The 23,372-nt window shown below is 40.6% G+C and overlaps 1 protein-coding gene across 3 annotated transcripts in view; it reads left to right on the top strand.

Annotated features, from left to right (window-relative positions):
* SLC41A2 (solute carrier family 41 member 2) overlaps positions 1 to 23,032 on the top strand; it is a 77,061-nt gene extending 54,029 nt beyond the window's left edge. For all 3 annotated transcript variants that reach the window (XM_038756211.1, XM_038756209.1, XM_038756210.1), the window contains 3 exons: positions 6,739 to 6,870; positions 8,293 to 8,441; positions 21,958 to 23,032. In XM_038756211.1, the coding sequence (XP_038612139.1) occupies positions 6,739 to 6,870; positions 8,293 to 8,441; positions 21,958 to 22,143 (467 nt within the window). In that variant the 3' untranslated portion in view covers positions 22,144 to 23,032. The remainder of the gene's footprint in view (positions 1 to 6,738; positions 6,871 to 8,292; positions 8,442 to 21,957) is intronic.
* Positions 23,033 to 23,372: the final 340 nt, after the last annotated feature.

The following is a 23,372-nucleotide window of genomic DNA, read 5'->3' as shown; positions in this document are numbered from 1 at the left end:
CAAAAGAGATATAAAATTTCTGCAAAGCAATTTTGGTTTAGATTTCAGCTGTCAAGTCCTCACGAGAGAACGCAAAATCAATTTTAGTTATTAAAAACCTCTGTAGGTTATTGAAAGTGCTGTACATTTCATTATATGTCATTCAAATTCATTAAAAATTAGTAACTGAAAACTGAAGAAAAACTTTTAAAATCAATACATAAGGAATCTAAATAAATGGTAATTATGTTTCTGTTGCCAGAGACCAAAAATAAGTAGTACAAAATCAAATTTTGAGTACCTGTTAAAATAAGATGAACACAGGCCCTCTTCTGTGATACAAAGATTTTGTAGGTTTTTAAATCTGTGCATTGTTTGTGGTCAATTTAAGCATTTGCTCTAGATTTTGTGTGGGCTGGTTAGAGAAAGAAATCAGAATAAAAAAAAATTCCCCATTAAAAACTGGCAAAATGGATAATTTTATATTTACGATGTATTTTCTATTGAGTAGCAATTTTCTGAGTCCAGGCAACAAGGTGCCTGGAGTAGCTTTAGACCGTTCAGTAAAGGCCTTGGATGCCGCAGTAAGTCAAAGTGACCATACAACTTATATATCCATGCATTTTACCATTGATAGACTTTCAGACAGATTTAGACAGATTTCAGCTGTCAAGTCAATCAATCAGTCGTATTTATTGAGCGCTTACTGTGTGCAGAGCACCCTCACTAGAGAACCCATCCCCCTCGGCATCAAACAGAAATGCCTTACCATTGGCTTTTAAGCACTCAATCACCTTGCCCCCACATGTCTTACCACGTTGATTTCCTAATACAACTCAGCATGTTCAGTTTGCATCTCTAACGCCAACCTACTCATTTTACCTGTCACATCTATCTTGCCCACGACCCCTTGCCCACATCCTCCTTGTGTCCTGAAACTTCCTCCCCCTTGATATATGACAGATCACCATTCTCCCCACCTTCAAAGCCTTATAAAAATCACATCTTCTCCAAGAGGCCTTCCATGACTAAACCTGGATTGATTGATTGATTGATTACAGCAGTCCACATGTATTAGAGTGGTGATGGTAGAGCAAGAAAAGACTGATCCCCCTAGCTGTGTGAAAATGTGAATGATCCTCCCCAAAGGCCTAACCTAATACTGAGGTAAATTTTGGCAGTCAGGGAATTGGGCTGAAGGTCAAAATCATATGAAAGTAATAATCTTGGGCTTGAAATTCTAGGAAGCTAGTCCTTGTCACCATAGACAGGCACTTGGGAGTGTTGAAGAAAAGTCAATGGAGGAATGATGATGATGATGATGGCAATTATTAAGCGCTTACTATGTGCAAAGCACTGTTCTAAGGGCTGGGGAGGTTACAAGGTGATCAGGTTGTCCCTCAGGGGGCTCACAGTCTTAATCCCCATTTTACAGATGCGGTAACCGAAGCACAGAGAAGTTAAATGACTTGCCCAGAGTCACACAACTGACAATTGGTGGAGCCGGGGTTTGACCCCATGACCTCTGACTCCAAAGCCCATGCTCTTTTCACTGAGCCACGCTGCTTCTCTAATAATAAGCTTTTCCGTTCTGAGAGTTCTGTTTAAGAGGATTATCTTAAATTGAGGTCCAGCGCTTAGAACAGTGCTTAGCATATAGTAAGCACTTAATAAATGCCATCATTATCTCAATTCCAGAACAATATCTCAATAAGGGATATTTGATTAAATTTATCATTTAATCAAATTTGATTAAATTTAATCAAAATGCCGTAATCAATGTAATACAGTTCTTGTTACAGAATTGGACTCTGGTATTGTGAAGAAAACCATTTGGATGCATTTTTAGCATCCTTTATTAACAAGTTTCTAAGCCGGTTTGATATTGCTTTCCATAGTTAAATTGACTCTTTTCCATCATTTGATTCTGGAATTATTTTACTATAAAAATGTTCAGAAACAGTCCCGATGAAGCTGAATTCCAAGCTATGACTCATTAGTACTTGTTATCTATTAAGAAGGTTAGTGGATTAAAAATGCTTTACAGAATTTTAATTTTCTCACTCAAAATATTAGATCAATAAAAATCAAGATAAAGCCAACAGTTATTAAATTAAGGCACTATATGATATTTATTTTGATTGATTCATTCAACTGTATTTATTGAGCCAATTCCTTCCTTAACTAACCTCTCATCTCTGCACCCTGTTCTCTCTCCCTTCTTAGTCAACTATGCATTTGAGTCCTTACCCTTTAAGCACTTTGATACGCTCACCACCCAGATCCTTATGCTCTGTTGCTTCACCTTTCTGTACTTTATTTTAGTGCCTGTCTCTCCCATTAGACAAAAAACTCCATGTGGGCAGGGATTGTGTAGAAAGTCTTTTGTACTCTCCCATGTACTTGGGATAGAGTGCTGTAAACACAGTTAGGGCTCATTAAATTCAGTTGATTGATTAGCTGACCTGTGGTATCTCCTATTGGAAATGAGTGATGAGCCTCTGTTCTGAAACTTCAGAACCAAAAGATCGTTCAGAGGAGTTGATTATAGTGCTAGTGGCTGGTGTAGTGCCACCTGCATTCTGCAGTCTCTTGCCAGCCTCATTCCTGCCGAGGCATAGGGTGCAACGAGCAGTTGGCAGGAAGAAGCGTAATCCGTTGCAGTGCTCCCTCACATTAGCCAATTACAGGAAGAACTAGGACGAGACTCTGGGTCTCCAGATTCCCAGAGCAGTGCATTTTCCGTTGGGCCAGCAGCAGAACACGAAATGTATTTAAAATTCACTCAAAGTTGACAGTTTGCAGATTTAGACCCTTTAGGACTTGGTTTCAGAGCAATATGTTAGCTGGAAATAAATGGGATACAATTATTGTCCTGCCATTTCTTTCTACTTTAATTCTTAACTTGGGAATTGCCTTAAATGGTGCTAATAATGGGAAAATTTACAGATGACTCATCTAAGTGCATTGTTAGGGTGCCTGAGGGAGAGAAATGGGTTTGGTTACCTTCAATGTTTCCAGTAATTCTACCATAAATAACTAATTTACAGTTGGGATTTGGGGCAGCCATGTACATTTGGGTTATTTCCCTCCACCTCCACAATTTTTCTTCTAGGCTGTTCTCCCAATAACTTTAAGTGAGTAGGCCAGCTCTCATTTGATAAAACCAAGAGAGAAAATATGGAGATATAAGGTTCACAGATGTACAGTAACTAGAAATCTTCTTTTAAAATTCTATTGAGTAGTGACCAGCATCTTTAAATTTGCTTTATCTAATTCTTAAATGAATTTCCTACCGAAAGAGAATTATGAATAACAGGGCCTTCACCTTTTGAATAATTTTCAATCAGTAAGTCAGTTTCAATCAAATGAGTTGAAACACTGGGCACCAAATATTTAATAGTGGTAGACGGAAGTGATGGGATCATATTATCTCACAGAAAATTTGATTTATTCATCCAGGAACCAAAAATGATTTGTTGTTATAGAGGAATTTAGCCCAGTGACTATCCCATTGTTAAATAATTTAGAGCCCAATGTCCTGGGCCTCACAACTGTAAGAAAGACTCATATTCCTGGACCTGGAATTGGAGAGATCATCAGAGCTGTCCCCTCCAAGGGGGCATATTTAAAACGGAATTAAGACTGTGAGCCCCATGTGGGGCATGGTCCGTGTCCAACCTGATTAGCTTTTATATATCCCAAATATGCTTAGTACAGTGCCTAGCACATAGTAAGCACTTAATAACTACAATCGATTGAAAGCATTCATTGAAAAATATTCATTCATAGTTGCAGTCTCAGAACCACCAGTGCCATCCCTGACCCAAAGGCCAACTCTGAAGTCTTTGGAGAATCCTAATAGTATTAAACTAATGCTATCAGAGCAGCCTTTTCATGAACTCAAACCATGTACTATGCTACCAGAGAGACATCTTTTGACCTTAGAGAGATTCTGACAAATAAAGTGTGTTCAAATGCAATTTCATGGTAAAGGAGAAAAACTTTGCTGGATAGATTTATTTTTTTCATCAATAATGTTGGCACACACATTTTTAACTATGTAATGCTCCTAGGAAGCTATGTGCGCCTGCATTTCTGCTGCTGTAGTGTTTGAGAAAACATCCTGAAAAGACTATCTTTCATATGCTTTTTGTTGATTATGATATTAAATGCTTACAACATGCTGAATCCTATGAAGGGCTGGAGGAGAAACAGTATCAGGCAATGGCAGCAACATGAGAATTCCCAGTCATAAAGGGGCTAGGGGCCAAAGGCCATTTCCATCCCCTGCCCTAGCATGAAATGGGGATTTTCACTTGGGATGTCCTGGGCTTCGAGTGGTTTTCTTGAAAGGTTAAGAAAATGTAATGGTAGCACTTTAGGATTTTAGTAATCATGTAGTGATTTTTGGAAGAGTAATACAGCTAGAATTAGCAACTGCTGTTGCTCTCCGCTGATGTGTTTATTTTAGCTGGCATGGTTATTCCATCTGCCAAGGTAGCTCTCTTCCTCCCTTCAAGGCCCTACTGAGAACACACCTCCTCCAGGAGGCCTTCCCAGACTGAGCCCCCTCCTTCCTCTCCCCCTTGTCCCCTTCTCCATCTCCTTCCCTTCCCCACAGCACCTATATATATGTATATGTTTGTACATATTTATTAGTCTACTTATTTTACTTGTACACATCTATTCTATTTATTTTATTTTGTTAATATGTTTGGTTTTGTTCTCTGTCTCCCCCTTCTAGACTGTGAGCCCACTGTTGGGTTGGGACTGTCTCTTTATGTTGCCAACTTGTACTTCCCAAGTGCTTAGTACAGTGCTCTGCATACAGTAAGCGCTCAATAAATACGATTGATTGATTGATTATTCTGGTATTCGCTAGTTTTGGGCTTTTCTGTATTCGCACTGAAGTGTTACACCTCTCATAAAGCATTGTTGTCACATCATCATGAAAGACTCCCTAGGGTACATTAAAATGAGCTAGAGACTTCCATCCAGGTATTCTTTCAACAGGCTTTTTCAGGTAAAAATAATCTTCCAGATACCGTCCTTGTCTTTCGTTTCAACTGTAGGCCTGGGTCTTTTAACCTTTTTAGAATTAGCAGAGTCATAGGGCATTTTTTTTATTTTGCTACCCCACCAAAATGTGCAACAACTCATTCTTCAAAAAGCATATATGCTGTGCTCACTCCTGCCACTCACCTGAAGGGATCAGCTTTGGTTTTGTAGGGCAAAACTTGTTTAGGTTTATTAGAATCAAATATAAGCACCCAAACAATAATACTTTTTAACCATTCAGTGTTCAGTCCATTCTGGTTTACTGTTGATTCTGAACTTGGGGCAAACCCAATTCTATGTCTTCACTAACTTCAGTGAAACAGTACTTGTGTAGTTGTTTAAAATTGATATTAAAATAGAAATTCAATTATTATATGAGCAACATCTATAATTGAAAAATTCTTGAATTCCTAGAGAATTCCTACCAAACAAGCCCTCTAACAGGTTGAGTGACGGAACATTAACTAAGGAAATGCCAAGTTATCATAAGAATTGGCTTTTGGCTGATCAGGCCATGAGAACTGAACTAGGCTTGTGTTTGCTTCTCTCTTCTGTGAATGTCAGATTGGCCCAACCTTAAAAGCTGTGCTTGTTTCTAAGTATATTAGATTGGATGAGGCTTCCTAGCAATTTTTCTTCAAATGAACTCTGGTCTCCCTACTTACCAGAGTAGATTGAAATTAAATGTGTAAACTGCCTCACACAGGTGTTGTGAACGAGCCCAGTAAAGAAGTGTACTGGGCCCATTTTCCTGTAATCATTATTCTCCCACCTCTGATGGTAAAGAAGATGTCAGTTCCTGCTCTAGCCTGGTGTTTAGCCATTCAAGTAATAAAGGTTTTTCTTTCAGAGGAGTTCCCTACTGCCTTTTGTCAATGAAATCCTTTCTGTTTTTTTTTTTTAAATGCATAAATGCATTGATGTAAGAGTTCTGTGCCATATGAAGGTTTTCAGCTTGAAGCCCCTTTTTGTTGGGTTTCCTTTCTTCATTAAAGTATTATTTCAGATGCTGACTTTGAATTTGCATCTATTTTGTGACTCTTCTTCTCCTTCAAAAACATTTGAGAAGCTTTCCAACTGATGGAAACAATGCTGCAAGTGCAAGAAAAAATGGCCTTGACTAGGAGGCTGCTTGCCTGCTGCTTGCAACATTATGATTGTTTCCACAAATCAGACCTAAAACACAGCAGCTCTTAGCTTTTTACAGTAATTTTTATTTTTTGCCACGTTTTGGAATATTGTCAGCTGCCTGGTTTTGAATGGAAAAGTACTACATTTTTTTAAAAAAAAAAACAAAAACTAGCACTAGTCTTACGTTTGCCCCTAAAAAAATTTGAAGCTTCTGTTTATGGTACTGGTTAAGCATTTACTATATGCTGTGTACTGCACTGAATGCTAGGGTAGATATAGGATGATGAGCTTGAACACTGTACTACATGGGGATCACAGGAAACTGAGGAAACTAAGGCACAGAGAAGGTAAGTGACTTGCTCCAGGTCACACAGCAGACCAGTGATGGAGCCAGAATTAGAACCCAGGTCCTCTGATTCCTAGGCCACTGCTCTTTCCAGTAAGCCACACTGTTCCCCATATTACCATATTATATAGTCCCCTCTGTATAAATGAAAGCTATTAAGTCCTAAAAGCGTAATGGAGTGTACTTGTTATGGTGTCTGAAATTCATCTCGTGTGTTTCAGGAATTGGTGGTAATTTAGTGGCCATTCAAGCTAGTCGAATTTCTACCTACCTGCATTTGCAAAGCATTCCAGGAGAGTTGCCTGATGAGATGAAGGGTTGTTACTACCCATGCAGAACTTTTTTTGGTCCAGGTAAGTGTTTTTACAGGAAGTCCTAGCTCAATCTATAAATCAATGGTCCTTATGGAGCACTCACTCTTTTTAGTTCTCTAAGGTTTGTGAGCGTTTCTATTCTATTTAGAATCAATGATTTCAAAGGGTGGATGGTGTGGGGGACAGTGAAATAAGATCTCAAAAGCTTCCATGAAGAGCCACATTTGTCTTCAACTCTATAAACTGTAAGCTCGTTGTAAGCAGGGAATGTGTCTACCAACTCTGTTGTACTCTCCTAAGTGCTTAGTACAGTGCTGTACACACAGTAAGCACTCAATATGTACTATTGATTGATTCAAAGTCATAATGACAGAATGGCAATAGAAGTCAATCAGTCCATCAGAATCAGTGGACACATTCCCTGAACAAAATGAGTTTACTTCTGTGCTTCAACTTTGGCAGAATGAGAGTGTGTCCCTTGTGCAACTGCTGGAGCAGGGGTCAGAGAGGTTCTCCTGAAATGGGAGAGAAAATTCCCGTATTTACCATAGTACTTAATTAACTGGAATGACAGTGGAAGATGAACAAAGAAGTGAAGGGAAACAACCAGCAGTAGAGACTACAGCCCTGATAGTTTGATATAAGACAGATTGCACAATATCTGCCCCCACTAGCTCCCTCACCCTGTCCTCTTCCTTTGCAATCTCCTAAACAGAAATTAAGGCAGCCAAAGAAAAGGTTTCTACTATCAACAATGCACAGAATGATCTTCCTGTTCTTTCCACTCTTTTTATAAGTTACACACACATAGGAACAAAGAACTCCGAAGAAGAAAAAATAGAGTAACCTGGAGGACAATTATTTCCACTTTAAAAGAACTGGTTGAAGATAATCTGAATGTGAATAACTAGGAGCTGAGCCCTAGAAAAGGAGAGGTACAATTGAAGATGTGCCAAACATTTTACCAGGCTTGGCCATTGTTATATTTACAAAGTCCTAGGGGACACTAAAGCAGGATTCTACTGGAAAAAGGAATGTAATTTTAACTCTTCCCTACTGAGATTTACTTTGGATTGAAGGGCTAAATTCAAGTGTCCAGAATTATATTGTTAATCACTAGCCACTTAGAGAGAGTTTGTGGGGCTAGCTAAAACCTCTCTCTACCTTTTGCCCTCCCAAAAACAAAGGACCTCAGTGTCCTCATAACTAGCAGTTTTCATAGTAACTTCCCATCAATCATATATTCCAGAGAGTATTTTTATGGTAGGTATTTCAAAATATTAAGTGGATTGTAAACAGCAGTTCAAAAAGATGAAAAGAAATTGAAATGTAGTGAATGCTATGTTAAATAATGTGTTAAATTGAAAATGAAACACAAAATGACATTGAAGCACCATTGCAATATCTTTGATTCATTATTAACTAAAATATAATCATTTTCATATGTGTTTTGCATTATAGGAGTAAATAATAAATCTGCCCAGGTCCTTCTGCTGTTGGTAATTCCGGGACATTTAATTTTCCTCTACACCATCCATTTAATGAAAAGTGGTCACACTTCTCTGACTCCAATCTTCATAGTAGTATTCTTATTTGCTGCTGTGTTACAGGTAAGAAGTTTAATCTCTGAATTTTTTTTAATCTCCAAGTTCCTACATGAATATGTGATTATTGCACGTAAGTGTATAAAGAGTTACACAAATGGTAGTTATGTGGAGTTTCCTACTGAATGTAAATACAGAATGGGTGTATATATTGTATCAGTAGAGAAATCCATTTGTTTTAGGATCATATTGTTTTGGTTCTGTCAAAACTAGCAAGTTCAAAATTGCATTCTCACTTTCTAACTGTAATTTGTCTTTATCGCAAACATGTTAAAGTAGAAACATATCTGAGAGCTGAAAGAAAATGAAGGTTTGGTACTCAGTAGACACATGCAGAAATACAGTATCGAGTGTGGTTTTTTGCCTTTGACCTGTAGAAACTTCCTTTTCAAAATTTTAATGATCAAGGCATGATTCACATCTGGAAAATAGTAAATAGTTTCAGGCCACAGGAGGAGGTAACCTGTCATTTGCGATAGAACTGATGTCTGGCCTGTCAATCAGTCAAATATATTGAGTGCTTACTGTGTTCTGAGCACTGTTCTAAGAACTTGGGAGAGTACAGTATAACAGAATTGGTAGACGTGTTCCCTGTCTTCAAGGAGCTAACAGTCTAGAGAGGACGACAGACCTTAAAATAAATTTGGGTATGTACATAAATTTGGTGGGGTTGAGGTTGGGGTGTGTGAAGGGTACAAATCCAAGTACAAGGGTGACAAAGGGAGAGTGAGTAAGGGAAAAGGGGGCTTAGTCAGGGAAGGCCTCTTAGAAGAGATATGATTTTAATAAGGCTTTGAAGGTGGGGAGAGCGATGGTCTATCAGATATGAAGGGGGAGGGTGTTCCAGGCCAGAGGTGAGATAGATGAGATAGAAAAAAATAATATGATTGAAGAGCGAAGTGAGTGTGCTGAATTGGAGAAGCAGTGTGGCTCAGTGGAAAGAGCACAGGCTTTGGAGTCAGAGATCATGGGTTCAAATCCCGACTCCGCCAATTATTAGCTGTGTGACTTTGGGCAAGTCACTTCACTTCTCTGTGCCTCAGTTACCTCATCTGTAAAGTGGGGATTAAGATTGTGAGCCCCCCGTGGGACAACCTGATTACCTTGTAACTTCCCCAGCGCTTAGAACAGTGCTTTGCACATAGTAAGCACTTAATAAATGCCATTATTATTATTATTATTATTATTATTATTATTATTAGAAGGAAATCAGCAAGATAAGATAGGATGAGACAATGTGATTGAGTACTTCAGAGCCAGTGGTAAGGAGTTTTCTGTTAGATGTAGAAGTGGACAGGTAAGAGTAGAAGTTCTTGAGGGGTAGGGAGAAACATGGACTGAATGGTTTTTTAGAGAAATGATCCACAGCAGAGTGAAGTATGGACTGGAGTGAGGACAGACAGGAGGCAGGGAGGTCAGCAAGGAGGCCGATGCAGTAATCAGGGAGGGATAGGAAAAGTGCTTGGATCAATGTAGTAGCAGTTGGATGGAGAGGAAGGGGCATATTTTAACGATGTTGTGAAGGTAGAACTGACAGGATTTGGGGAGAAATTGAATATCTAGGTTGAACGAGGGAGATGAGTCAAGGTAATGCCAAGGTTATAGCCTTGTGAAACATGGAAGATGGGGGCACTGTGTACAGTGATGGGAAAGTCCCGGGGAGGACAGGGTTTGAGTGGGAAGAATGAAGAGTTCTGTTTTGGCCCTGTTAAGTCTGAGGTGTTGATGGGACATCCAAGTAGCGATGTCCTGAAGGCAAGAGGAAATGTGAGACTGCAGAGAAGGAGAAACATCAGGGCTGGAGATATAGATTAGGGAATCATCTGCTTAGAGATGGTAGTTGAAGTCATGAGAGCAAATGAGTTCTCTAAGGGAGGAAGTGTAGATGGAGAATAGGAAGGGACCCAGAACTGAACTTTGAGGGACTCTCACAGTTAGAGGGTAGGAGACATAGGAGAAACGTGCAAAAGAGACTGAAAATGAGTGGCAAGAAAGATAGGAAGAGAACCAGGAGAGGGCAAGGATTGCCTAGCCCAGCAGGCAGGGGAAAAAGTGTTTTAAAATGTCTAGGGCCCAGCCAGGAGGGAGTGATCATAGTTGTGTCAAGTGAGACTCTGGAGTAGCTCCATTTTCATAGGAAAGTGGAAAAGGAGCTATTCGAAACTCTCACTTCATTCAGCCATGATAGGGGACCCTAGTCAGATAGATGCCATCAGCCAAATCATTATAAATCATTTCCCTTTTCTTTTGTTACTTTTTATGTTTCTTGTTAAACACTGGGGCATTAAACTCTGGATTCACATGGCTCTTATTCTAAGAAAACCAGTTTGTATAGTTAAGAATCAGAAAGATAAATTAAGTCTCATTTCTTCTTTCCTGACAGAGTTATGTTATAAACCTTAATTATTTGTGTCAGTAACTCTACGCTTGACACATGCATAATAGTTTTCTGCTTCCCATTATGAAGACTATATCATCATCATCATCATTACTGTCAGTGATATTTATTGAGTGCTTACTGTTTGCAAGAGCCCTGACCTAGGTCCTTGGGGAACCTACAAAGAAGTAAAAGCATGATCCCTGCCCTTAAGGAGTTTGCAGTTATGGAAACGCAAGTCGTTTACAATCTAATGGATAGGCTTAATTAATTTCCTCTTCTGGGAATTATCGTTATGGCCGTGTAATTTCACGTTACCATTCTCTCCCTTCAGCCATCAGTGATTACTTCCAGGGACCGATTATGCCCCGTAAGGACCCAGGGACTGATTCCTCTTATATGTCCCCTTTCCCCCACCCCCTTTCTGCTCCCCTGGACTCCCAGCCACATCAGAAAATGGGAGGGGAGCATCTTTCAGCATCAGGGAATGGCTGGGTATTGGAAGGCCTAATGTCTGGCAGCCAGGTCTCCTCTGTCCTTCTCCTGCCCCCCACAGAGACCCTTCCCTTCCCCAGGTGGAAAGAAGAGCATTCTTCTGTCAGCTGGCTAGGGGGGAGTTCGAGGGACCAGGAGCCCCACTGAGGGGAAAGGGGAAGTCTTAGACTCTGGCAGTCCCTGACAATTGTTTGCTGTCAGGCTTTCCTTTCTCTTTCAGGCACACTGGCTCTTGTTAGAATCCCCTCCTCAGGCCTGGGCCTGGAGACAGGACAGAAGAATGAGCAGATGAGTGCAAGTGAGAGAGGGAGATCTGGAATCAATTCCCTCTGGCAAAATGAAGACATCCCCCCATGCCCCCCAGGGTGGGAGGTGGAAGGGATCTCACAACCATAACTTTTCTGCTGACTCTGGGGCCTTCATTTGCAATTGCTTCAGAGCTGTTGTGTTACTCTCCCAGGTCCATGGGAATTCAGATGCCCCCATCCAAACTGTGGAATGAGGTGGCAGGACCTGCAGCAGTGGGAGACTGAGTCCTGAAAATGAGGACACTCTTTCTAAAAATGTCCGGTATGGGAGAGAGGCCACCTGAAAATTGGGCTGCCTGGATGAACGGACCCTTACTGCTCCTGCAGCCTCAGTGGGTGGGCCCAGCCCTACCTCCATCCAGCAGTGAGGCGGTGCCCACTTGGATGTTTGCATTCCATAGAGCTCCATCCTCCTGGGGCTTGACTTGGGCTGGGCTGGCCCCAAGATTTGGGCACCTGGTCTAGCGCTTGCCTGCAAATCTAAGCTAAGTTATGTCTCTGCTAGCCTTCCTTCAGATATGTATAGAATCAAGCCGTGTAATCATAGTCAGGGTTTTCTGGCTGTTTACTCATCTCTTTGTTCTCCTCCCAAGGGACTTTTTCTAAGATGTGCCTGCACGATAAGACTGGGAACCTACCAAGCTAATTACTGTCAATTCAATTATCAGCCAAACAAGTGGCATAATAATCTCTTGAGCAATGAAAGAGCCAACAGTAGTTCATTTTCTATGATGAATTATAAAGCCTCTCGTTTCCTCTTTGAGTAAGAAACCATCACCGTTCTTCCTTTCTCCAAGAAAGACATGCTGTTTAAGGCAGTGTAAATCATTGATGACATCTGCCACAAAAGGCCTTTATTGACTAAGTCTGAACCAAAATGACTAGGCTTAGACAACTTAGAAAAAAATTATGTTACCTAAAGGCAATAATCAGTTATGGGCAGCTGAAAGTGTGAGCAGGTTTGGTAACATCCATATTGCTTTGTCTTTTCTCATCCATTATTCATTACAGTCATTTTATTTTTAAAAATCTGTTCTTGTATATTTGCATTTCCTTTTTATTATGGTAATTATGCTATACACTGAGTGTATTCATATTCTCTGAGGCATCACAAAGGGTCTCTGTAGGAAAAAGAAAAATAGAAACTTTCTAGCCCTAGAAGCCTATTGAAATTTACAAGTGTTTATTAATGTAATAAAGTGTTTCCTAATGAATTGAAATAGCTTCTGAATGAAGTTAAAGTCCTGGTTTTGGCACAGATAGCTTCATGAAGAATGCTAGATTAAATTCCAGCCAAATAAATCCATACTGTGATACTGTGCACCATCATGGTGAATGCATGATATTGCCTTAAGCCTTTCCCTTGGCTGTCTATATGTTTTCATGTAGAAATGCCAGAAAGTATTAATCCATATTGTGGGCTCATAAATAAAGATTAGATTATTTAAAACAAATAATGTAAATTTAAACCAGCTAGTAGGCATATACATATATTATTCTTTTTAAATCCAATCTTTATAAACCTACAAGATAGCTATGCATTTTAAATGTATTTTAACCCGAAGCTTCCAAGTCAAATATGGTAATTAACGATTACCAAACTAATTAAGGTCAGGGGCAGCTGGATAATTAAAAATGCAGTTAACTAGACTGAATTGATCCAGCAAGGTTGGGGGTGGGGGGCGGTGGGGAGGGGGAAGATAGAGAAAGAGAATGAATTCCTAACCAGTCTCCTAAGGACCTGTGGTCCCATTAATTCCTTTGTTGGAAAGATAGCTATCTGTCAACTGAGTAGAGTAACCTTGCTCAACAAGGAATGTGCTTACATCTCTTTGGGACCTGTAACACGTGAGTGTGTCTGCTTACATCTCTTTGGGACCTTTAACTTGTGAGTGTGTCCCACCTACTTGGGAGTGGTTGAGATCCCGGAAAGAGAAAGACAGAAGGAGCATCATTAGGATAATCCACTTTCCCCTTATTTGCATAGTCTCACTTTCTAAAAATGCCTGAAAAACTAGCTAGCGGTCCAGGAGCAGGCAAAGGAATTGAGGCAGCAGGAGAACTAAATTGGGTGGACCAAAATGGAGAAGCTTGTGGGAGTGGAGGCAGGAGGGCTGGTGAGAGAGACAGCCAAGGGAAGCCAGGTTCTTCCAATCACTTCCTGAATCCTACAAATGGTATCGTTGCTTTTGGATGCTGACTGGTCGAAAATGTCTTATAACCAAGACAGAAACATTGGTGTGAATATATTATCTGTCTCTTCTGTCCGCAGCCCCTAAAGGTGCAACCATGTTCCCTGGGAATCTGAAAAGAGAAGAGTTTCATTCCCTGCGTCCTCTCATATTTTCCACCTGACGGAGGGTTATGTCTCCTCGAGGCAGAGACTCAGTTCCCGGGCAGTAGTGGCCTGGGCTGACACCCCTTTTTCTCCAGTATGACTCCCTAAACCACATTTTTAAGCTAGTACAGAAGGATCAATAGCACTCAAACTGTCAGCAAAATTGCCAGATTGACAGTGAACCCCCATGTGGGACAGGGACTGTGTCCAACCCTATTTAATTGCATCCACCCCAATGCTTAGTACAGTGCCTGGCACATAGTAGGCACTTAACAAATGCCACAAGTTTTATTACTATTATTATCGTTAAGTGCCTCTCCTTCCCATTGTGCCTAGGGACGACTCCAACAAGCCTGTGCTGTCCTGGAGGGTGCTCCCTCCTAAGAATATTTCATAATCACTCTGCCCCGTGGACCGGGGAAGCAGATCTGCAATCTTCCCTCCACCGCAGAAATCCAGAGTGCTCTATCCACAGACTGTGAACATAGAGAGCAGAATCTATTGCTATTTTATCAACTTCTCTTGTACAGAAATTTGGATTTCCCATTAACTCCTGACAAAAATCAATTGATTTCTTTTCTTTCTTAATCCTCCCTGACCTTCCGGCTACTTTCAGCAAAACGATCATCCTTTTCTCCTATTCTTTGGCCCTGGTTTTATAGACAGAGTACTCTCTAGGTTCTCATCTCCTCTCTCCCACCACCCCTTCTCTATGCCTTTTGTTGGCTTATCTGCATCTCTTCAGCACATAGTACAGTGCTCTATCCAAAGTAGTGCTTAATAAATATCACTGCTTACTTTATCCTTTATTTATTAATACTACTGTTCTTCATCCTTTAACTGCAGGTGTCCTGCAAGGCTCAGTTCTGGGTCCTCAACTCTTTTTTCCTTTGAATTCACTCTTGGGGAACGCATCTGCTCCAGGGCTTTTGGCTCCCACCTCTTTGCAGTTGTATCCCAAGTTGACTCCTGTAGCCCTGCCCTGTCAGCTACTCTCCAAAATTTCATGAGCTCCTGCCTTCAGGGCATGGCCTTCAGGAAGACCTACCAGAACCTTGTGTTATTTGACCAAAACTGAACTCCTCATCTTCCCTCCTAAACCCACCCCTTTTCCCAACTTTCCTACCTCCGCCAAAATCTCTACCACCTTCCCTGCCCCACACTTACAATCTTAGGATTGTGTGTGTATATATATATATATATATACATATATATATATGTATATATATATATATATACACACACACACACATATATATACATATATATATATATATACACAATCCTAAGATATATATATATACAGGTATATATATATACCTGTAATTTATTTACTTATTTATGTTAATGTTTGTCTCCCCCCTCTAAACTGTGAGCTCGTTGTGGGCAGGAATGTGTCTTTTGCTCTATCGTACTCTCCCAAGTGCTTAGTACAGTGCTTTGCACACAAACGCTCAATAAATATGATTGAATGAATGAATCCTTGATGCCTGTCTCTCATGTACTTCCCACACTGAATCTGTCTCCAGTCTTGCTGCTTCCTTTATTATATTTCAAGACTCCACTGCTTCCTTTCCGTACACCAAGACCTTGGTGTTACAAGCTTCCATCACCTTGCCCTTATGCAACTGTAGTAGCCTCCTTACTGCCTTCCCTAGCTTCTCCAGCCTCGGTCCTTTTTGGTCTTACATACTCCTGCTCCTATCTTTTTAAAAATGCCATCAGAGGCAGAGCACTCCCCTCTCAAGTTCCCAGTTGCTTTTTTGCAGAGGAGCAGCATGGTCTAGAGGAAAAAGCATGGGCTTGGGAGTCAGGGAATCTAGCATCAAATCCCAATCCTTCCAATTGCCTGCTGTGTGATCTTGGGCATGTCACGTAACTTCTCTGTTCATGAGTTTCCTCATATGTAAAATGGGAATTCAGTGCCTGTTCTCCCTCCTACTTAGCCTGGGAGCCCCATGTGGGACAGGGACTGCGTCCGACCTCATTACCTTGTATCTACCCCAATGCTTAGGACAGTGCGGACACAAAGTATAATGAGAAAAAAAAGTAATAATAAAAAAACAAAAAAATGTGATCATTGGCTTCAAGGCTCCCCCTCAGCTGGCTCCCTCTTGCCTTTCTAGGAAGCTCTATTTGCTCTAAGGTTCGCTGGTGCGCGGTCTTAGTACCTGTTTTGGAGCCCTGGCATCCATCTTTGAGCAGAGTCCTGGCACCTTGAAGGCCTGAATTTCCATGAAAAGGGAGCAGGGCAGGTCACATTTTGCCAGGAATTTCTAGAAGGAGCTTATCAAAATTTGCACAAGGCAGCTTTGCTCCAGCAGAGGGGGAACAACGCCAGCCCTGACACCACAGCATTTGGCCTCAAAAGTGATGACAGTGAGTCTCTCCTTCCTCCGCCCCCTGAGCCTTGCAGCTGGGATTCAGTTTATTCCGGCGCAAGTGGAGGCTGTGATATGTGTGCGTATAAGTGGTCTGGCACTTCTCTGTTCAAATTAAGCACTGCCTATCTCCTCTCTTCTCCTGTTATACCTCCCCCAGCCATCCCAGTTCATGTTCTTCATTTCTCCCAAGCAAACCTCATAACCATCTTAACCTTGACTCTCTCCTAATTCCCACAGATTGCTCATGCCTTTGTCTCTCCTTGAAATGCACCCCCATCTTCTCCACCTTTCATCCTTGCCTGCTTCAGTGCCTTTCCAAAAAGCCATCTCCTCGAAGAAGCATTCCTGAATTAGTTCTTCCCCATCTTCCCACTCAGTTCATCCCCTTGGCCCCTCTGCTCTTGTGCTCTTAAAGGCTTATTTGCTGATGATTTATATATCTGCTTGTGTTTATTATATCTACCCTCATGTTTCTTTAACTTATTTTGTCAATTTATATTAGTTGGCCCTCCCCATTAGACTAAGCTCCTCAAAAATGAGAGCACTTTTAACCTCTTTTGTGATATCTCCAAAGCACGTAATATAGTGCTCTCCACAGAAGAAGCTCAATAAATTTCCTTCCCCTTGGACCTTAAGCCCCATTTGGAACAGTGTCAGTGTCCAGTCTGACTGTGTTGAATATACTGCAGCGATTTGTACAGTGCTTGGCACAGAGTAAGTGCTTAAAAAACCCACAGTTATTCTTGCAATTAATTATAAATGTTGATAGTGGTGATAAGGGAAAAAGTAATGGCTCACTGAAAAACAAGGGTAATGTCAACATTTCAGAGGACTTAAGTTGGACATTTGGTAGCATTTCTGATGGTCAAAACTGTGAGTTGCTTGAATGCACTGTTAAAGGAGTGTGCTGATTCCTCTGTAGAATTTTAGGGAATCGACAAGCTCCTATCTTACCTAGAGTAGGTGAAGAGCAGCTCCATATAGAAACTGCAGAACTCCTCAAGTCCAACACAGAGATGAACTGTGATGGTAAACTGGACAAATTCCCCTGATGCCGTGGAATTGGGTGAGAGTTGGAAGGTAATGAATGGTACTTTTTACAATCAGGCAGATTTTTGAGATCTAGCCAGAGAGAAAGAGTTCATGGTAGGGAAGAACTACACCAGTCCCTTTGCTCTTCGTGAAAATCTTTCGTAAAGCATTTCTGCAGTAAGTCTTTCCCTTAAAGTCCCTGTATGTTCAGGTTACAACATGTACGTAATTGATGCCAGTAATCAGCCCTCTGGAGCATTTGAACAGTGCCTGCTTCCAAGAGGATTTTCAAGTAACGAAAGAGCTAGCTCAAGAAATCAAGGTTTTCCAAGAGAAACATGGACTCATACTGTGGCTGTTTGTTTGGATTCCAGGTAGCTCACCTAGCACATGCATAATTAACTTAGCCTACAAAGTTGCCTTTTCAGAAGATTTATTTACCTTAAATAGGTTATTCATATTTCATAAAAAACAAACAGTATTTACTAACCCAAATCAAAATGTGGTTAGATTTCAGATATGTTCCTTTGGTACAGGGTATATTCATTACTAAATGATCTTTGTAAAGTTCATAAATGATTACTTGTAGAGAGTATTTGTAAGTTATGTTGAAGCTGTGATTTTAAAAATTTGTGCTTCTGAAGGTCTAAATTGTTATTGCACTTTTTATGAACTCCAAATTATTGTACATGTGTAAAGTTTTGTTATTGAGGACTGCAAACCTCAATGACAAGCTAATCCAAACCACATGTAGATGCCAGATAAGTGGTACTGGATCCCTTAGCTCACAGTTCCATCCTCCCAATTCTCTAGTCTCCCTCTTAGCCATCACCCCCGGCTTTATTCGTTTTTGAAACATCTTGAGATTAAAGTGGCCCCTCTCCCTTCCTTCGCCTCTTCTTCTCCAAAGCTATCAAAGAGATTGGATGCTTGGAAAAAGTGATTGGGGTATGGTTCAGGTTCAGTTGCCGGAGAAATACATGCCGCATTTGCCTGCCCCAATTTCAAAATGTGGCCTGAATCTCTCTAGAATCCGTACCGGAGCTATTTCTCATCCATTTCCAAGTGCACCAGTTTAACAACTAAAGAAATCCACACCATGATTAGAAAGTCTAGAGGAAAGAGCACGGAACTGGGTTCTAGTCTTAGTTCTGTAGTAGTCTTGGGTTGTCATTTAACTTCTTTGGACCTTAATTACCTCATCTGTATTTGGGAATGATAATTCATCCCTGTGTACCTCACAGAGATGTTGTAGCTATAAAATAACTGTCAGGAAAGCCCTTTGGGAGAAAAAAAATTCCTACAAAGACAAAGGTAGAAAATTTGGCCCATTTGTATGTCTCCCTCTCCAGATTATCAAGTTGTACAAATTATACACAGTCATTATCGGTTGAGATAATCAAGGTTTGACTAAAATTGATGGAGTAGGTAGCATCGTATCGTTCCACATAGCAAATGTTCAAAGATAATGCTGACTGTAGTGAGTAGAAAAAATAGTGAAAAGATAGTGGGCACTACTGCTTAAGAGATTTTTGTCCCTCTGCTGCAGTTTTTTTTTTTACTAGGTTCTCATAAAGGGTTCCCTGAATGTTTGTGTGTGAGAGAGATTTCTTTAGTTTAAGCTTGGCCCACCATTTTGGGGTAGTAGGTAAAGATATGTCTTGGGATATGCTGAATTAAATGATGTGATGATGTTATCACCAAGGGGGTTAAATAATGATAATCAGATAATCAGTAGTTAATCAGTTTTATGAGTTACAATACCTATCTTCTCTAAAACAACAAGTATCATTAGAAAGTGTCACTAAAACCTCCTTATTTCCTTTCTGGCCACATTTCCCTCCTGCGCCATTCTTGACCATTAACCCAGGCGATTTCAAAACCACTTTCTATGAGATATCTCTACCACCTTTGGCATGTCCACCCACGTTTTTCTACCACCTGTCTAGTCTTTCACTTACCTATTCTTTTTCTCAAAATCTTTCAGTTCTCTGCACGTTTCTCCATTTCATTCCCCTCATCTTTCCTTTCATTTTTTTCAGCTTTTTGTCTTCCTTTCATTTTTAAATGCACCCTTTTTTCCATTTTTTGTATCCTGTTCTCCCATTTTCTCTTGTCCAGTTTTTCCTTTTCCTACTAGTCTGTTTTCCCTCTAGACACCATCTTTTTTGTTTTGCCTTATCTTTCGTTTCCTTCTCTGAAAGTTTTCTGCCTGCTTCTTTCTTCTCCTTTTGACCCTTTCCATCCTGATCTTTACCTTTTCCTTCCTCCTCATTTTTCCTCTCATCTTTTGTTTTTAATTTCATGCACCCATCACCCATGTTTTAGGCAGCCATGGCCCAATGTACTGGCATCCCAAGTGCCACAGCAATGAGCGGTGGTTGGCAGCACTTTTCCTGCTGATTTTGTGGCCATAGTTTTCTCTTCTCCCTGCAGTCCAAGTGGTTAACAGAACACTCCACACCAGGGAACTGCAGCCTGCCGTATGGAGGGCCAGACAGGAAATGGAGTCAATTTCTTGGCATCTCTACTTCCTGACCCTGGTTCCAAAGATTAGGAAAGACTAGTACCAGCAGCCCAGAGTGCTTCGAGAGCAAAGCTAATGGTTTCACTCTGCCACAGTGACAGTTTCTCGGCCATGATGGCTCTTCTCATTCTTGTGGAATTTGGCAGAAACTCTTGCATACAACCAATTAATCAACAATATTTATCGAGCACCAACTGGGTGCAGAGCACTATATTAAGTACTTGAGGAAGCACCACAGCGGTAGGGGTCTTGATCCTTGCCCTCAAAAAACTCTAATGAGGAAAACAAGCTGGGTTCTGGTGGATTTGAAGAGAGAGGATGTTCCAAGCAGGAGAGTTGACTGTGGGAGGAACAGAGAATGTGATCAATGCCAGGTAAGAGGGAGAGAGCTGATGGAGTGCCTTAAAGTCAGGAGGTTCTGTTTAATGCCGAGAGGATTGGGTAACCCTTAAAGGAATGGCGAGGAATGTGTCAAATGACATTTTAGAAAGGTGGCTTGGGTAGTAGAGTGAAATGCGGACTGGAAAAAGAAGTGCCTGAAGGTAGGGAGACAGATGAGGAAGCTGGGAGAATATCTAGCTGGGTTAGGATGAGCTCCTGGACCAGAGAGGAAGGGAGGATCCTGGAAATGTTGTAGAGGAAAAACTGAAAGGATTTGGTGACAGCTGAATATTAGAATTGAGAGAGAGTGAAGAGTCAAAGATAATATCCAGGTTGTGGGATTCAGAGACAGGATGGTTGAGTTGTCAGTTGTGCTGGAGGAGTTAGCTAGTGGAGATAATTTGTGGGGAAAGATGAGTTCAGTTTTAAACATATTGAGTTTAAGGTGCTGGCAGGCCATCCATGTGGAGATGCACACTACAGTCAAGAGAAAATGTGAGATTGCAGAGGGAAGGGAGGTTGCTAGAAGGGTAGATTTGGAAGTCGTCAGCATTAAGGTGGTAGCTGAAGCCATAGGAGCAGAGAGTCACCCCAGGGAGAGAGTAAAAAGTGAGAAAGCACCAAAAACGGACTCGAGGGACACCCATTATTGAGAGCTGAGAGATGGAAGGAGACTTGGAAAGGCCGGCCAATAAGATAGGAGGAGAAACAGGAAAAAATTTGTTATTAAACAGTTAGACAATGTTTCCAGGAGGGGAGAACGTTTTACAGAGTCAAAAGTGGCCAAGGGGTCAAAGTGGGGTAGGATAGAGTAGAAGTCCTTAGATTTGGTAAAAGGTTATTGGTCACCTTGGAAACTGTAGACTCAATGGCGTGACAGGGTTGGAAACTAGATTATAGTAAGTCAAGAAGGAAATTGGAGGCGAGGAAGGTAGTCAATCAATGAATTGTATTTATTGAGCACTTACTGTGTGCAGAGCACTATACTAAGTGCGTAGGAGAGTACACTATAACAGACACATCCCCTGCCCAAAATGAGTTTACAGTCTAGAGGCAAAACATCCTTTCTGTACCAAAAAATCATTTGTATTTATTGAGCATTTTACAGTGTGCAGAGTACAGTGTAGCGCTTGGGAGAGTACACTATAACAGAGTTGTAGGACATGTTTCCTGCCTGCAACAAGTTTATAGCCTAGAGGGTACAACCTGTGTATACAACCTGTTCAAGAAATTTGGACCGAAATACGAGCAAGGAAATGACAGTAGCTAGAGGGTACAGTGTGATCCAGAGAAGCCTTGTATAGACTTTAGAAGAGTTGACAATGTTTTAAGGCAATGGGGAAGAAGCCATCAGAGAGTGAGTAATTGAAAATAGTTCTTAGGAAGAGAAGTAGGATGGGAGCCACCACAGGAATTTCTAATAACCAACCACAATCCCTTCTGTGTTGGTATAATTAAGGGGGAATATGTGGATTTGAGCTAAGATGGGCAGATTTTCTAACTTCAGGTTCTGAATTTTATGAGAACTAAAGAATCACTATGTTTACTTCAGTTTAATTCCTTTTGGTTCTCATGCTGAAGCTAGCAGAAATAAGTGGTTTGAACTTGCTGAACAAATCTCTAATGCAGTAGAAATTGGCTTGGATATTTTATAAATGATGTTTTGTTTACTTGTTCTAGGTGTTTACCTTGTTGTGGATTGCTGACTGGATGGTTCATCATTTTTGGCGAAAAGGAAAAGATCCGGACAGTTTTTCTATCCCTTATCTAACTGCTTTGGGGGATCTACTTGGTACTGCCTTGTTAGCCATTAGTTTTCATTTTCTGTGGCTTATTGGTGATCGAGATGGAGATGTTGGAGATTAATCCTATCTATGGATTGTAACTTTTTCAGAAGATCAAGGGAAAAATAAAAGGCAACTGCTTACAGTTCCATCTTGAAGATCTTGAAAAATGGTTTGATTCTGTCAGGATATTTTTAACTGGCATTGGTGTGATTAAATGGCCTTAAACATTTCTTAAACTGGATTTATCTGGAAAATTTGAACAAAAGATATCTACACTGAATGTGAAAGAGTTGGGGATTCATTCTTGACTAGTTTTTTGAATAGAAGAAAAAAGATTGAAAATGTATATAATTTTTTGCAATGTGGTACAAACCAGAACTGCACTTTATGGATCCTTAATTGGGAATGGAAACCGGAGGAGAACAAATCAGTGCTTTACTCTTTCATTTCCCCCAAATTGGATATACATTCCAAATTCATGACTGCTGAGGGCACATTTTCTGGGCTGTTTTTTCTTAGCACTCAAAAAAAAATGAACCAGGTCTGAAAATTAATAATGTACAACCCAATTTTAGTCTGGTGTCAATTAGGCTCAACATATGGCTCTATTAGATTGTTTATTATAATCACCTCTGATGTATTTCTAACTGTGCTTACTGTTGACAAAATCTAAAGGTTGTTAACCTTTCAAATCTAAGATGATTTAGTGAGGTTATTGACAGAAAATGATTAGGTTCTTACAGGGCATTGATTTTGGCTTGTTTTAAAAGTAGAGGTGAAATCAAATGCATGATGAACTGAAAAGAATTTGTGAGGCCAAGATTGTGTAAGAATCTTTTTTTCTAGGAAAAAAATAATTTGGAAATTAAAGGTAAGTTTCTAGGAGTAATGTTTACAGTGCTATTATAATATTGGGAGTATAATGCTATTTATGAATCACTAAAGTTAATAAGATTAATTCTCCAGTATTTTGAAGAGCGAATCAAGTTCATGTTTGTGAAACTGCAAGGAACAAATGTTACCAACACACACGAACTCCACTATGTTCCAGTTTCAGTTTTGCTAGACCAACCCATGACCATGAGTAATTGGTCTAGTGTTTAATGTTTATATTTTAAGACTCTAAATTCTGAGAATTGTCATTTTAATAAAGTAACTAGAAAACATTCACAGTCAGGGTTTGGGTTCAGGCTGGAACGTCCAGTAGCCCCACCCCACCCCCCCCACCCCCCACGACCCTCGGTGAGGTCACTGGGCCAACAGCCAGACTGGTGGCAGAGAAATGGGGGGCAGGGGGGTGGCCTCAGC

Source organism: Tachyglossus aculeatus, chromosome 14, assembly GCF_015852505.1.
Source record: "Tachyglossus aculeatus isolate mTacAcu1 chromosome 14, mTacAcu1.pri, whole genome shotgun sequence".
In the NCBI taxonomy this organism is placed as follows: Eukaryota; Metazoa; Chordata; class Mammalia; order Monotremata; family Tachyglossidae; genus Tachyglossus; species Tachyglossus aculeatus.
The sequence above is the reverse complement of the archived record's forward strand: the minus strand, read 5'-3'. Positions and strand labels throughout refer to the sequence as shown.